At 40.4% G+C, this 16,268-nt stretch overlaps 1 protein-coding gene across 3 annotated transcripts in view; it reads right to left on the bottom strand.

The window, feature by feature from the left end:
* The window catches only part of DNAH11 (dynein axonemal heavy chain 11), a 344,143-nt gene that overhangs the window by 156,411 nt on the left and 171,464 nt on the right, over positions 1-16,268 (bottom strand). For all 3 annotated transcript variants that reach the window (XM_047753939.1, XM_047753940.1, XM_047753941.1), the window contains 3 exons: positions 11,362-11,512; positions 7,904-8,035; positions 1,704-1,877 (listed from right to left, as the gene is read on the bottom strand). In XM_047753939.1, coding sequence (XP_047609895.1) covers positions 1,704-1,877; positions 7,904-8,035; positions 11,362-11,512 — 457 coding nt within the window. The remainder of the gene's footprint in view (positions 1-1,703; positions 1,878-7,903; positions 8,036-11,361; positions 11,513-16,268) is intronic.

Genomic DNA, 16,268 nt, shown 5'->3' with positions numbered 1-16,268 from the left:
ATTTTTTGTGTGTGGTGTTAGAGAATGTTCTAATTTCATTCTTTTGCATGCTCTTAATCTCCAAAATATACAAATAACTCATACGACTCAACAACACAAAAAACAAACAACTCAACTGAAAAATGGGCAGAAGGCCTAAATAGATATTCCTCCAAAGAAGATATACAGATGGTCAGCAGGCACATGAAAAAATGCTTGACATCACTAATTATTAGAGAAATGCACATCAAAACTACAATGAGTTACCACCTCACACCGGTCAGAAAGGCCATTATTAACAAGTCAACAAGTAACAAATGCTAGAGAGGATGTGTAGAAAAGGGGCCCCCCTTACACTGTTGGTGGGAATGTAAATTGGTACAACCACTATGGGAAACAGTATGGAGGTTCTTCAGAAAATTAAATATATAACTGCCATATGATCTATAGTATACAGTGTTACCATGAGCTGTGGTACAGGTCACAGATGCACCTCGGATCCCACAATGCTGTGGCTGTAGTATACTCCGGCAGCTGCAGCTCCAATTCAACCCCTAGCCTGGGAACTTCCACATGCCCTGAGTGCGGCCCTAAAAATCAAACAAACAACAAAAACAAACCAAAAAACCCCCAAAACCTAAGTATACAACTACCATTGATCTGACAACCCTACTCCTGGACATCTATCTCGAGAAAAACCGTAATTAAAAAGATACATGCACCTCAATGTTCACTGCAGCACTATTTACAATAACCAAGACATGGAAGCAACCTAAACATCCATTGACAGAGGAGTGGGTACAAAAAATGTGGTACATATATACAATGGAACATTATTCAGTCATAAAAAGAATAAAATAATGCCATTTGCAGCAACATGGATGCATCTAAAGATTGTCGTACCAAGTGAAGTCAGAGATAAGTATCATATGATACCACTTATTCATGGAATCTAATGAAAAATGACACAAAAGAACTTATCTATAAAACAGAAACACAGATTTCAAAAACCAATCTCATGGTTACCACTGATGAAACCACTGGGGGGGAGGGAAGAATTGAGAAGGTGAGAATAATCTATACATATATACACAGTACTGTATAAAAAGATGATTAACAAGAACCTACTATATGGCACAGGAAAATCTACTCAATAGTTTGTAATAACCTGTATGGGAAGAAAGGATGGATACGTTTGTATGTATGACTGATTCACTTTGCTGTACACCTGAAACTAAGACCACATTGTAGGTCAACTATAGGGCAATAAAATTAAATTTAAAAAGAATGTGCTCTGAAGTGAAAAAAAAGAAACATACGAGTAAGAAGATTAAACATTCATTTAATGGCTTAGAGGGTAAAGGAAAGAAGTTATCTGTGAAAAAGCACTGTTTAGGAAATTTACATTGGGCTCAAGAACAGAGAATCACTGAGCTAATAGAAATATGCCTCCAATTTTTAGAAAATCATAACATTTCTAGAAAATATAAATAAAACTGTGACCGCAGAATTAAGTTGAAAAGACAAATTGTAGAGATATACTAATCATCTCACCAATTGCTCCTGTAACTGAGATTCTTCTCTCCAAAAGAATACCTTCTATGCAGACCATGCCGACAGTAATTTATTAATCAGGCAGGAAGAGACAGATTGCTCAAAAACAAACAAAAAAGACTCAAACCAGCACAACATGACTCGAAGGTCACCTTATTCCATACACCTACCTGCAGAGGGACTTCTGGATCCATAGTAAATTTGGGGATTTTATCAGCCCAAGGCAAGAATTTCTTAGTTTTGTGGTCCAGGTAATAGTCAAAAATTGTTCCCTGGGATGGAAACTTAACTGCTTTCATCTCTTTATGCCACCACTGACTGAATTCAGCTTGACAACCGGAAAGCTAAGGAGAACAAGAGAAAGTCTTATTGCAGACTTGAAGACAATTCTGAATGCATACAGAACCCCTGCAAATCCGGCTCAACACAGAGCATTTGCAGTGTACAGAGTCATGATAACAGACGGGATTGAGTAACTGACCCAAGAAAAAGAAATAACTGGAAGGAAGTTATAATGAGTGACAACGGCATTGAGGCAGAAAGCTATAATTGACATACATCCATCAGGTACAAATTTTTTATTTTTTTATATAATGATTTTTATTTTTTTCCATTATAGCTGGTTTACAGTGTTCTGTCAATTTTCTACTGTACAGCATGGTGACCCAGTTACACATACATGTATACTTTCCTTTTTCCTCACATTATCATACTCCATCATAAGTGACTAGACATAGTTCCCAGTGCTACACAGCAGGATCTCACTGCTAACCCATTCCAAAGGCAATTAGTCTGCATCTATTAACCCCAAGCTCCTAATCCACCCAACTCCCTCCCCCTCCCCACTGGCAACCACAAGTCTATTCTCCATGTCCAACATTCCTCATTTTACCATCAATTCATGGAGATATTGATAGAAATAAACACCAGTGTTTGATAACCACTGCCTCCAACTTGGTGGTTACATGATAGCTCATTATTAAATTGAATCACCTAGGGGTGGTCTCAGGTTCCTCTAACCTCTATGTTAATAATATGAAATAATTATTTCAAAAAAAAGAACATTTTTTGAAATAATTAATTTTTAATTTTGTTTTTGTCTTTTTGCCTTTTCTAGGGCTGCTCCTGTGGCATGTGGAGGTTCCCAGGTTAGGGATCTAATCAGAGCTGTGGCCACTGGCCTACATCAGAGCCACAGCAACGTGGAATCTGAGCCGTGTCTTCGACCTACACCACAGCTCACGGCAATGCATCCGCAATCCTTAATCTACTGAGCAGGGCCAGGGATTGAACCCGCAACCTCATGGTTCCTAGACAGATTTGTTAACCACTGAGCCACAACGGGAACTCCATGAAATAATTATTAACGTAGAAAGCAGAGTAAGGTTAGAGGAACCTGAGATAACCCCTAGGTGATTTAATTTAATAATGAGCTATCGTGTAACCATCAAGTTAGAGACAGTGGTTATCAAACACTGGTGTTTATTTCTATCAATATCTCCATGAATTGATGGTAAAATGAGAAATATAATAACAGAGAAATATTTTTCAAAATTAGGAACATTATTGCTTTAAATATGGTACTTTATTGAGCTTAGAACATTCCTGAAAGTTTTGGTGTTAAAATATCCTTTCCTTTATAAAATTATAGTTAATAATAAGTGGTCATTTTGAAATAAATGCCCTTATTTAGAAGAGCAAACAGATGGTAACCCTATATCATTCCTTCAGATCACTATTGAGTTTTGCTGGTCTTTGAAATTTTGAATCTGGGAGGCTCGGCAATGAGGGATAGAGGGATGGAGAAAGGCACCAACTTGGTTTTCTAGCACAGCACAACTGAATGGTCCAGCTGAAAACTCCATAAACTCCTGTCTACAGAGACAATTACATTGCAGGAAATAGCTTTTCCTGGCTAGAAGGTGATTGCCTCTATAAGGTAACAGGTCTAAGCCCTTTGCTGCTAGATTAGGGTTTGGAAAATGGAGGAGGGGAAACTGCAGCTGGGTACTAGCAACTAACACCCCTTTCTAGATCTAAAGGACGATGTGGCCCAGGGATTCTTACCGCCACAGGATGACTTGGCAGAGCGAGTTTTGGTGAACCCTAAAAGCACTGTGTATGTGCACAGCACTCCACACTCTCATATTTATCTAACACTTCAGCTCCCATTTTTCCCCAGGGGATTCCTGAAACCTGCTTTTACTTTGGTGTCCTCCATAGATTTGGAGACATCCATGGACTATGGCCCACTTTCTGTACTAGGCTGACCACTCACGCATGTAAAGACCAACAAGTTGGCTAGAGGATAGGAGAGCATGGTTGGGGCTGAGAGCGGTGATCAGCCTTAGCAGGGAGCACTGACCCCACCGTCTTCCAGACTAGTTGAGCTCATATTCCTACCAACCAGCACTCATGCATCTAAGTGTCTCAGGTCATTTATGTTACCTTCAGATTGGTGTCATGGGATTTTTTAAAAATCACCTTACAGAAGTTGGTCTGAATGAACCAAGTTCGTTCAGAAGGTATTACTCATCTGGCACCATCCTCTGTAGGCAGGATACACATGACTCGTGTTTCACATCAAAGTTGGCTTCACCCTAATTACCATGTCAGCAACATGATCTTTTTTTTTCTTTTTTCGATGCCACATCCTCAGCATGTGGAAGTTCCTAGGCTAGGGGTTGAATCCACATCCTCAAGGATACTAGTTGGATTTGTTTCCTCTGAGCCACAACAGGAACTCTAGCAAAGTGATTTTGATGACAAATTTTCATATCATTCATTTACTCAAATGCATTTGTTCTAGAGTGGGGAAGAAATCAGAATTTCTGCCTCATGGAGTTTACAGGGAAGAGCAAGAGGGAGACAAGAGAAGGCGTGGTGGAGGCAGGGGTGAAGCCAAGAAAAAGAGAAATAAATAAGTAGGTGCCTTGAAAGTCAGCTTTGCTGAAAGTGAAAGTCACAGGTGAACCGCTTTTAACTGGATGGTCAGGGAAGCCATCCATGAAAACAGGCAGAGACCAGGGAGAAGCCCATGCCAGGACAAAGAACAAGGTGTGTACAGGACCAGTTCCAGAGGCCGTGTAAAAAGCATTAAGTTTTCAAACTGTATCTGAAAAGCAAGAGGAATAATGTTTTGAATAATGGAATGTATCATATAATTCAATTTACATTAAAAAAAATCACTCTGGATGCTATGGATTATGGGGTGAGTACAGATGCAGAAAGAGCCGTGAGGAAGCTCCTTCGGAAACCAAGTGAAGAAAGATAATGGCTGTTTATAGGAGGCTCAGGGAGAGCTGGCAGGAGCCAGAGTTTGGAAGGTGTTTGCAATGGTCTGGGTTAAGAACACATGTTGAGTCTGTCCGCTGCAGTGTGAACTTGCCTCAAACATTAGCCATGTGTCCCCAAGTGGACTAGCTTAACTAAGTGTCTGTCAGTTCCTTTTTTGTCAAAGAATAGTTACACCTCTACAAACAGGTTTCATTTTCACTGGAGATTCAATGAGCTAGACCATTAAAAGCCCTAAGCACATCCCCTGACAGATAATGGGCACTCATATGCGTTGAATGAATGGCTCTCCTAAGACTATTTTCTGAGTCTGCTTCATTTACTTATTTTTAATATAATGATTTTTATTTTTTTCCATTATAGCTGGTTTACAGTGTTCTGCCAATTTTCTACTGTACAGTATGGTGACCCAGTTACACATACAAGTATACATTCTACGTTTTCACATTATCATGCTCCATCATAAGTGACTAGACATAGTTCCCAGTTCTACACAGCAGGATCTCATTGCTAATCCATTCCAAAGGCAATAGCCTGCATCTATTAACCCCAAGCTCCCCATCCATCCCACTCCCTCCTCCTCCCCCTTGGCAAGCACATGTCTATGGCCATAACATCCTGAACACGCTTGATCTCATCTGAGTCTGCCTCATTTATGTTTCCAAATTCACAGCCTCTCTTTTGAATGCTCACAGTTAAAGCCTTCCTGAAAATTTAAAGAAGATGATGTTGACTATTAATTGGGGAGAGTGTCTGGGAGAGGAAGGTCTCTGAGTGATGCCCAGCTTCTGGCTGGAACCAGTGGCTGGAGGGCTGCCAGGTTTGCCAACTACAAAAATGAAAAGAGACTCATCTGGGAGGAAGGTGTGCTGTTACCATCAAGAGTAGAGCGATCTCAGCTGTCAACATACTGTTCATGCAATTTTACCTGCTTGCATGGTGCTGGAAAAGGAAAAAACTCTGTGGGGTAAGTCTGCATGTGGTCTCGAGGAAGGAGAAATCCACACATGCTGTAAATTGTGCCTTTGAGAAAAACCATGTGAAGTCACCCAACACCGATTCTTTTGCCTTTTTTTTCTTTTTTTTTTGGCTATCTTTTTTTTTTTTTTTTTTAGGGCCGCACCTGCGGCATATGGAGGTTCCCAGGCTAGAGGTCCAATTGGAGGTGTAGCCGCCAGCCTATGCCAGGGCCACAGCAACGAGGGATCCCAGCCGAGTCTGTGACCTACACCACAGCTCACAGCAATGCCGGATCCTTAACCCACTGAGCGAGGCCAGGGATTGAACCTGCATCCTCATGGACGCCAGTCAGGTTCGTTAACTGATGAGCCACTACGGGAACTCCCCAACATCGATTCTTTAATTGCACCAAGACCACGCTTGGAGATTACAGATGGAGATGTGGCTCCTTGGATGGGTCAGAATAAGATCTAGGAGGCCAAGTGAATGCCAGGTTTATTTATAGATACAGTTTAGGGTAACTTAGTGACTGGCCCACAGGTTAGAGCAACCATGGATTTTAGAACCTACGGTGAGTAAACCAATAAATGTGGGTCCCTCTTGGCTGTGAGGCCTTCCAATTTAAACTCTCTATTTACACCTAGAAACATGTAGGGAAGCCTGGAAGATATATGCCATCTATTTCAGATGCAAAGATTCAGGGATGCCCACAGCAGCACTGCCATGAGCGATCCCAAGGTACCACGAGTGGCTTCTGGAGACAGGTGCATGTGAGCAGGAATCCTGGTGTTGTCATTTCTCATCAGTCATGTTCTTTCTCCTCTCTGACCTTTGTCGGCACAGTGAGGACACCTTAAAGAATTACTGTAAAGATTACATGAGAAAATCTATACCGAGGTGCATTCGAGAGATGAGATGTGCAAATGTCTAAGGTGAAAAACTCCCACTTTGCACTTTGGCAAGTCTAAGCAGTATGTGTGTGTGATGTGTATTGTGCTTGTGCGTGTGTGTGTGTGTGTGTGTGTGTGTGTGTGTGTGTGTATGCACCTGTGCAAGTTCTTGTCTCAAGTGTTTTGTCCAAAAGAAATCAGAAGCAACAAGGGAACTATGTTGGCTAGGCATGACAGCTTCACTTCAGGCCAAAGGAAAGAACAATGGAAAGCAACTGGCCTGAAGGTGACTCTGGTTCACAACACTTATCCCAGGAAGCATGTGTGCCACTGCTTAGAGGTAAGAGGACAAGAGACCTGGAAATGAACTTGAAGATTATGTGCTATGGACTGAACTGTCTTCCCACCACAATTTGTACGTTGAAACCCTAATCCTCAGTGGATGGTATTCGGAGACAGGGCTCTTGGGAGTTGGGAGGTGATTAGATGAGGGCCTGGGGTGGGGTCCACATGATGGGATTAGTGCCTTTATAAGAAGAGACACTGGAAAGCTTTCTCCCTTTCTCTCTCTCTGCCCTAAGAAAACACAGAAAAAAGCATCTGCCTGCAAGGCAGATAGAGGGTCCTCGCCAGAACTTGACCTTGTACCCTTGACCTAGTACCCTGACCTTGGACTTACAGCCTCCAGAACTGAGAGGAAGTAAATTTCTACTGTTTAAGCTACCTAGGGTATACTATTTTGTTATGGCAAGGTGGTAGTTCAGAACAATCTAAAGATGATACACTCCTGAATTAAGGCTGTAGGGACAGAGAAAAGGGGACCGACTTGACATTTATTTTCTAACTGGAAGGACCTGATGGCCATGGGACAGAGAAACAAGAAGGATGTCTCCTAGGTTTTTAACTAGAAATGCCTGGAGGAATATATCACTGGAAAAGAACAATGGAAGAGGAAGAGCAAATTTGGAGGTGGGGCAGATGAAGCAAAGCATGGAACTTTGAGCACAGAAAAGAGAGCTGGTGGAGGGCTATGCCGCTGACCTTGTCAGCCAAGGTTAGAACCGCCAGCCTGAGGGGCCCACTTAACAATGCACAGAATTGGAGACAGCAGGGGAAGTAGGGAAGAGTTACGGTAACATTAAACAAACAAACAAACAAAAACACCATCGGGATCATTATATTTCCTCCCAAACAAAACTGATTCTGTAAACTCTTTCTCCACATACCTGATCTTGTGACAGAGTGCCTCCGAACGCCCAGACACAGGCAAAGACAAAATAGACCTCATACACGTCCTTTGGGCTGTCAGAAGGTACATTTTCAGGAGTCAACAAACATTCCAGCAGAGTACAAACAGTCTAAAGAAAAAGGAAAAGCCATTCTTTTAGTTAGGGCAACATTTTTTTTTAATGGTGAAGGAGGTTCACAGGACTCATTCAAAAATCCACTGTACCCTTAAGAGATTATATGACCTCTGTGATTTGCTACCTCAGGAGACACAAATATGACTGCCTTGGGTTTCTGAGTCAGCGATGAAAAGCCTTGGTCACTTTCAAATAATGGTCTAGCAACAACAAACAATTTTTAAAAAACCTACTATTTTGACGTCTCCAATTAATAATCATTGTAATGAAGAGAAATACATGCAGACAAAAAGAATCAATGGCAAGAGCTGTGCTGTCTTTTTTATACAGAAGTCATGGGAATAACTGTGCCGCCTTTTTCATAAATTAATGGGAATAGCTGTGCTGTCTTTTTTCATACTACACATAGTATTCTACAGCCGACTTACTTAAAAACAAACTAAAGGCATTTTTCCTTTTCCGTAAACGCTGTCTGACACCATTGCTGGGAATGGAGACACTAGATTGAAAGGCTATTTAAGCATTTCCCTCTGCTGGTCATTTAGATAACCCACTTTCCCTTAGTCCTTTGGCAGCTGTTTCTCCCACCTGTTGTCATAAATTTAGAAAGTCAGACTGGCAGCCTTAGCCTGTGGCATTTTGGGGACATGAGACTAAATTTAACCTTGGAAGAAATGCTGCTCAGGAACTTGCTCTTGTTGCCCTGCAGGTGAAACAGCTACGTGCTCTACTTGTCTGAAACCTCCTCCACGGCCAGGGCAATCAGTTCAGTAATGAGGGGAACACAGCCGTTGCAAAGTCTGTAGTCATATGAAATAATGACCATAATGAAAGTGATTTTTAGCTAGTTCTCGAAAGCCCAAAAATAGTAATCACGAATTAGCGCTGTCACGGACCCTCCAAACTCATGCTACACTCTCCCCAGTTTTTGGAGGCAGCAGTAGACTTTTTTTTCCCAGAATCATCCACATAGCAGTGGAGGCTGTAACAAATCAGTCCTGTGTGTGCCTTGTCCTCCCAACCTGGAAAGAGGAAGAAAATCCATGGTAACCTTGGAAATGGGTCCTGGACATAATTTGGAAGTGCTTTTAAAATTTAAATAGTTGAGCACCTGTTCTATTTTTAAATCTCTCTCTTAATTTCTGTCATTTTATATAGTACTATATTTGCCAGTTTAAAATAATCTTCCAATCAAATCATTCACCAATTTTTTTAATCAAGAAAAGCAATGTAAAACTCTGAGGCTTTGCTATTTCTCAGTAGAAGCCACACTCATCTAAAGAACTGTTAATATCAAAATAGACTGAAAAGTCTCAGCATATTATGCATTGATTCAAACACGCTAATAACTCATAGGATTTTTCTATTTTCTCCCTAACAGTTCCTGGAAGACATTTTAAGCTCTGTGCCAGCAATTATAAAATTATACCATGGTGGATATTGTGAAAGAGTTAATACGCCTTACCAAATGCAAAGCAAAAAGTTTCATATATTGGAAAACTTCGTACATTATTTTTTGAAGTAGACTTTTAAAAGGAATGAAATAATGCCATCTCCAGCTACATGGATGGACTTTGAGATTACCAACCCAAACAAAGTAAGTCAGAAAGACAAATACATAGAAGTCACTTATATGCGGAGCCTAAAATATGACACAAATGAACCTATCTGCAAAAATGAAACACACTCCCATCATAAAGAACAGACAAGTGGTTGCCAAGGGTTGGGGGGGGGGGCTGGGGGAGGATTGGAGTGGGATGTTGGGGTTAACAGATACAAACTATTATGTAGAGAATGAATAAACAACAAGGTCCTACTATATAGCACAGGGGACTATATCCAATATCCTGTGTTCAACCATAATGGAAGAAAACATGAAAAAAACCCATATTATGTATGTGTGTATATATACATGTGTATGTATAACTGAATCACTTTGTTGTACAGCAGAAATTCACACAACATTGTAAGTCCACCACACTTCAGTTAAGTTGCCTCTTAGAGTTATTCTCCTGTACACTCCTTTGTGTCTCAAAATTATGCCATAAACAATCACACCAAAAGAGACTACTTTATATGAGAGCAGCCAAAAAAGAGTGAAGGATAAAATGCCCTTTCTGAACACTACAAAAGGAGCAAGTCGGAGCAACAGTCATATTAATTCTTACTGACCTATTTTCACACTACTCGTCAATGAAAAAGTTCACACCACAGAGAAACACAAATACACAAGTCAACTTGAGAAAGAACACGATACTTGCTTTTTGCAAGTATTACACCAGAGGAAGTCTAATTAGGCTAACCACATAATTAATTCATTATGAATAAATTCAGACCTGCTTTCAGAAATAAATTATACCTCAGATAATTACTGTTGAAGACTATCGTTTACTTAATTGGTGTGTGAATTATCCCCAAACCTGAACTTTCTCTTCTTATTATGCCCGTGACTAGTTCTAATTTAGCTTCAAACAAATTCTGTAACACAGTAACTTCACGGGAGCAAAGTACTTCCAAACCAATTTTGCTCCTAAAGAGAAACAAATAAAGGTTTCTAATTGTAAACCTTTTGTGAAGTTTTATATTTGTAAAGGCTGGGGATTGTTTGTCTTCAAGCTGAGATCAAGATCACAACCTTGGTTTCCCTGTGCCCTGCATTATTTTCATTTGCTGCCATGACAACACATCATATATACTCTTCACTATCCCCAGCTGTCTTACCACAAGGGTGAGAAAAAGTCTACCCCTGAAATATTCTAACCTCTCCATTAGACTGAGCTGGCCTGAGGATGATTTGGGGGGCAGGGGGAGAGTGGGAGGTCTGTGGGACCCACAAGATGGAGGTCAAAAGCTATCTTCTTCTCACTGGTCAACATCTTTAATTGCACAAATTTATTGTATTCAAAACACATACTGAACACCTCCTCTGCATCTGTTACTTAGGAGACAGACAAATAAACGAGGCTGTGTGATAACCCTGTTCTTACCCCATGCAAAAATATCCTGAGGAACGCAACGATTCAATAAAGACGTTATGCGGGACCTACTATGTGCTAGACACTACAGCAACCTCTGGAGATATAAAAACGAACAAAAGGTGGCTGTAGCCGTCTAGTTCAGAGTCCTGTGAAAGAAACAGACCACAAGCCCAGTAGCATGTGATTGGTGTGGAGAACATGGGGGGTGGGTGAGGAAGTTTGGGGCAACCTAACCATTCCAGAAATTGTTTCATCTTTTTGAACAAACAGGAACTTGCGTTTTGCTTAAGCCACGCTAGCACATCGGGACTAGAATGTGACACGGTATGGCTCAAGACAAACCTGCACCAGGCTGCTCTCTGGAATTGAAGTGATGGTTTTAAAGCTTGTTCTCAGCTTATCCAGGCATACAGGAATGTATTTGTCAAAAAGAATCGTTAAATTGGCCTTTTCTGACTGATGCCGCCTTCTGTCTATCCAACTGGCCACATACCTGAAAAAGAAAACAGAAAAGCTTTTACTGAGCACCAGGCTTGAAAAGCAGAATTTCCCCAACTCAAAAGCTTTCCCCTGCAACACAGCTTGGTCCAACACTTTAGGGACACGTTTAGTGGGTTCATTCTATTTCTCAAATGGCAAATATTTTAAAATGACCCTTTAAAAACTTGTTTTAATGGCCATTTTTACCTTAATGAAAAGAATGTAAAAGAAACTCCTAATAGCACTTAGAAACCAAACATAATAGCGGATAAGTAGGCCATTACTGAGCATTTATAAGGAAGTACAGTTTGTCGTTTCCTAGAGGACTGAAACTATTTTCATGGGGTAGGCTTTATTTATAAAAACAGCTTGGGATTTTTCTTGATTAAAATTGGCATCAATTATTTAGTAATGAGAAATCAGTTACAAATAAAAAGGTGAAAATTCCATAAGGGCCATTTCCAAGTCCCTCCTTGTCCACTGGACTGAATGTAACTCCAACCTGAGAGCTGATAATGTAGTTCTAATAAGTGGCTCTGAAATGTTATCTTATGCTTGGGTTCATGTGTATTAATCTGAAGCTTATAAAATGTTACCAATTCTTCCTATCTCTAACATGTTAATAAAATAATACTTATCAGTAAAATGAAACATGACATAGTGGCACCCACAGTAGTCTCTGGAGAGAAAGCGTATACTGTGACATGAAAACTAACTGCTCAAAAAGTTCTCATCAAATAGGAAACAGTGACCATAAATACATGCAGCTGCCAGCAGAGAAGCAGGGTGATCAAACCAATTACAGCTATACCTTGCTTTAAACAAAGCAGATTTCCTATTTTTAATATCAAAAGAAATTAAGGTGAAATTATTATGTTATAAAAGGCTCCCTTGGATATTCACAAGGCTTCACAAGAGGGTTTTATTAAATATCCTACTGCCTTTACAGTATTGTTAGATTTATGAAATAGCAACTGTCAAAACTTTTTCATGTCCAAGAAGAATGATTTTCACCTGAAGTCCAATGGCATGATGGTAACTGAGAGGTCACGAGAGGCGCATCCAGCAAGCACCAGGGAATGATGGCACAATGCAACAGAGGTGTCAGGTACAGGGGCTGAAAGTGTGAAGGCCACATCTACTCTTTAGCTACTCATTTCACTGTACATAAGCCGCCAGGAGTAGAATCTTAGTGTCAAGAGCTTATGGGGGCAGGGGGAGCTGAGGACTGTCTAGGAAGATGGAGTTCTAAGTCAGATTGCCTGGATCTTTATCCATTTTTTAACTCTGTTACCTCGAGCAAGTTAGTTAACCTTTCTGGGCCTCAAGTCTCTCATCTGTCAACGGAGAAGATAATTTTATGCCGTCTCTAGGGTGTTCTGGGGAGTAAACAAGTTTTCATGTATAAAGAGCTTAGATTAATATCTGACATATAACAAATTCTCATTCATTGCTACGCATTAGCACAGAGTTGGTGGAATTGAGAGAACTGGCTTCGGATTTCTGTGCATCTCCTAAAGGCCGCAGTGCCCTGTTGGCTGCAGTGTCCTCAGAGTTGGCAAGTGGGGCTTTGATGGGTGTTAACAGTTTCTCCCCCTGTCCACCAGCCCCCGCTTTGGTCTCTGTAGGGGCAGAAAGCTGTGCAGGGATAACAGAAGGGGGAAGTGGGCTTTGGAACTAGGGGGCAAGTAATAGTTACTTCATTGAGCCACACTGTCAGCAGCCAAGGACTCAAAGGAAAAGCATGCCAGGCCCATGAGCAAATTCTGCTGCTGTGCAAATTCCCTCCACAAATGAGACAGTGTGTTCAATCAAACCAGGAGACATCGTAAGAGCTGATGCTGATGCAGGGGTGGGTGGAGGGAACAAAAAGACCTTTACTAGGGGTCAACCACACCACATAGCATCGGAAGTTAAAAGTCTATATATTGAATATGAATATAGTCAGTTTAAAATTCCATGTGTAAATTACCGCTAGATTTAGGAAACATTATAAGACAGCAAATTTAGGAGAGTTTATTATCTTCAACAATGGCAAAATTTGAAGCTATAGATCTGTATTTTTGGCAATTCTTTTCACCTTATTTCACATAAAAGTTTCTTGTGATTTTTAAAAGATGCTGTAGGAGTTCCCACTGTGGCACAGTGAAAACAAATCCAAATAGGAACCATGAGGTTGTGGGTTTGATCTCTGGCCTTGCTCAGTGGATTAAGGATCCGGTGTTGCTGTGAGCTGTGGTGTAGGTGGCAGACGTGTCTTGGATCCTTCACTGCTGTAGCTCTGCCGTAGGTCGGCGTCTACAGCTCTGATTAGACCCCTAGCCTGGGAACTGCCATATGCTGCAAGAGTGGTCCTAAAAAAGCAAATAATAAAAAAAAATAAAATATGCTGTAGATTTGAACAAAAGAGACACACTGCTATCACACCACATTTTCACCACAAGTGAAAATGTCATGCTTATGAATCCCTTACCTGCCTCAGGGAAGAGCTACACTATGGAGCCTTAATGTACCATCTTAATGCCAATGTCTAGGTCACTAAGAGAGAAGCTTTGGCTCTTACGTGCCTACAAATATGTCCCCTATACCATGTGTTGCTCTTCCTTCTCCAAGAGTGCTACAGGTGTATGACAGGAGGTCTAAAGTCCTCTAGTTTAGAAGCTATCTAAATAGCCAAAGTTTTCAGGCTTCTGAGGACTTCTTTATTTTTTCTATTGTCTGGGGTTGGAATCCTATCACATAGGGCAGCAGGAATTCATCAGAGCTCTCTATCATTTGCCTTTCACAGCAAGAGTTGGGTTTTCTGTCCTTCATGGTGGCCTGGGAAAATGGCAGACGTTAGAAGGACTTGCTGATGAGCAGTGTACATAGGTGATTTCTGCATCGCTATGTTTATAAATACCAACAGTACCCAAAGATGAAAGAATGGGACTGCAGGGATAGAATACAATGAGCTCATCCAATGCCATGAGAGAACAAGTGAGACAAAGGCAAAAGGATATTTTCAGCTAAATTATTAGAGAAATGCAAATCAAAACTATGAGGTACCCCCTCATGATTGTCAGAATGCCCATCATTAAAAAGTTTACAGATAACACATGTTGGAGAGGGTGTGGAGAGAAGGGAACTTTCCTACACTGCTGGTGGGAATATAGGTCGGTGCAGCCACTACGGAAAACAGTATGGGGGTTCCTTAAAAAACTAAGGAACCACGGGCCAAGTGACCCATCAATCCCACTCCTGAGCATACATCCAGACAAAACTATAATTGAGTAAGATACATGCACCCCTATGTCCGTAGCAACACTATTTAAAATAGCCAAGACATGGAAACAACCTAAATGTACATCAATAGAGGAATGGATAAAGAAGATGTGGCACATATATACAACAGAATACTACTCAGCTATAAAAAACAAATGAAATAATATCATTTGTAGCAACATGGGTGGACCTAGAGATTATCATACTAAGTGCAGTAAATCAGAAAGAGAAAGACAGGATATCACTTATACATAGCATCTAAAGTATGATATAAATGAATTTATCTATGAAACAGAAACAGACTCACAGACATAGAGGTTGTGGTTGTCAGGGGAGGGGGGCATGGGAGAGGGGTGGATTAGGAGTTTGGGATTAGCAGGTGCAAACTATTCTACATATGTACAACTGAATCACTTTGCTGTACACCAGAAAATAATGCAACACTGTAAATCAATTGTACTTCAATAAAATACATTTTTAAAAATATTTTCAGCCAAAGTAATAGTGGAACAAGTATGATCTAAAGTTGAGGTTCCCAAAAGTTATCTTCCAGGAGTAGGACTCAATTCCAGAGAGCCTCTCATCTTTTCCTATCATCATATACAAGCTACACAATGTACGGTTTGCTAGATCTCATTTTCAGTTATGCTCATTTTAAGTAATTTTAATAATTTAAATAATTTTAAATAAATTTAGTTCATTGCCTGTTTGTTTTTCCCTCTCTATTCATTTCATTCCTTTCTACTAGAAAAAAATTCTCACTGATCATAATTTTCAAAAACGTTCTTCTGATTCCTGCTCTTTTTCTCTATCTCAAGATCTCAACCAACATGTATGAACCACCCAGGATTTTTCTAGTAAATGTACTTAGAGCTCAGAACTAAAATAAAATAATATTTGATTTTTACAGCTAGTCATGTACTCATCTGAGTTTGAGGATATTGTTTGACCTCATCTGTAAAGTGTGGATATAAAATTATGCTTTTAAATAGCTCAGTGAATTTTAACAAAAGTAAGTAATAATGGCATTCTATTTAGTCCTTAAGTGGAACCCCACAGAGATGCTATAAACATAGTATTACATCCTCTCTTCTCTCCAAAATGTCTTATCAATTCTCACAATATGAATTCAGAAAATATATTTCCAACTCTGTTCACTGAAGGTTCTACAAACAATGACATACCAGTGGCAATGAGCACTCCTAGCATCCCTATCTTGGAGAGTAAATGCCCCTCCTTATACCAAAAGCAGTTACTTCTGGCTCCTTGGAAAAATGGCAGAATGAAGTGTGGGAGAAGGGGCATCTCCTATAATTCTGAACATTTTCAAATTAAAAAGGTGGAATATAGAACTACCATATGATCCAGCAATCCCACTCCTGGGTGTATACCCAGACGAAACTTTCATTGAAAAAGACACGTGCCCCCACATGTTCACTGCAGTACTATTCACAACAGTCAAGGCATGGAAGCAACCTAAATGTCCATCAATAGATAAATGGATT

The sequence above is a fragment of the Phacochoerus africanus genome, chromosome 11 (assembly GCF_016906955.1).
Source record: "Phacochoerus africanus isolate WHEZ1 chromosome 11, ROS_Pafr_v1, whole genome shotgun sequence".
In the NCBI taxonomy this organism is placed as follows: Eukaryota; Metazoa; Chordata; class Mammalia; order Artiodactyla; family Suidae; genus Phacochoerus; species Phacochoerus africanus.
This window is presented reverse-complemented; position numbering and strand designations above follow the sequence as displayed.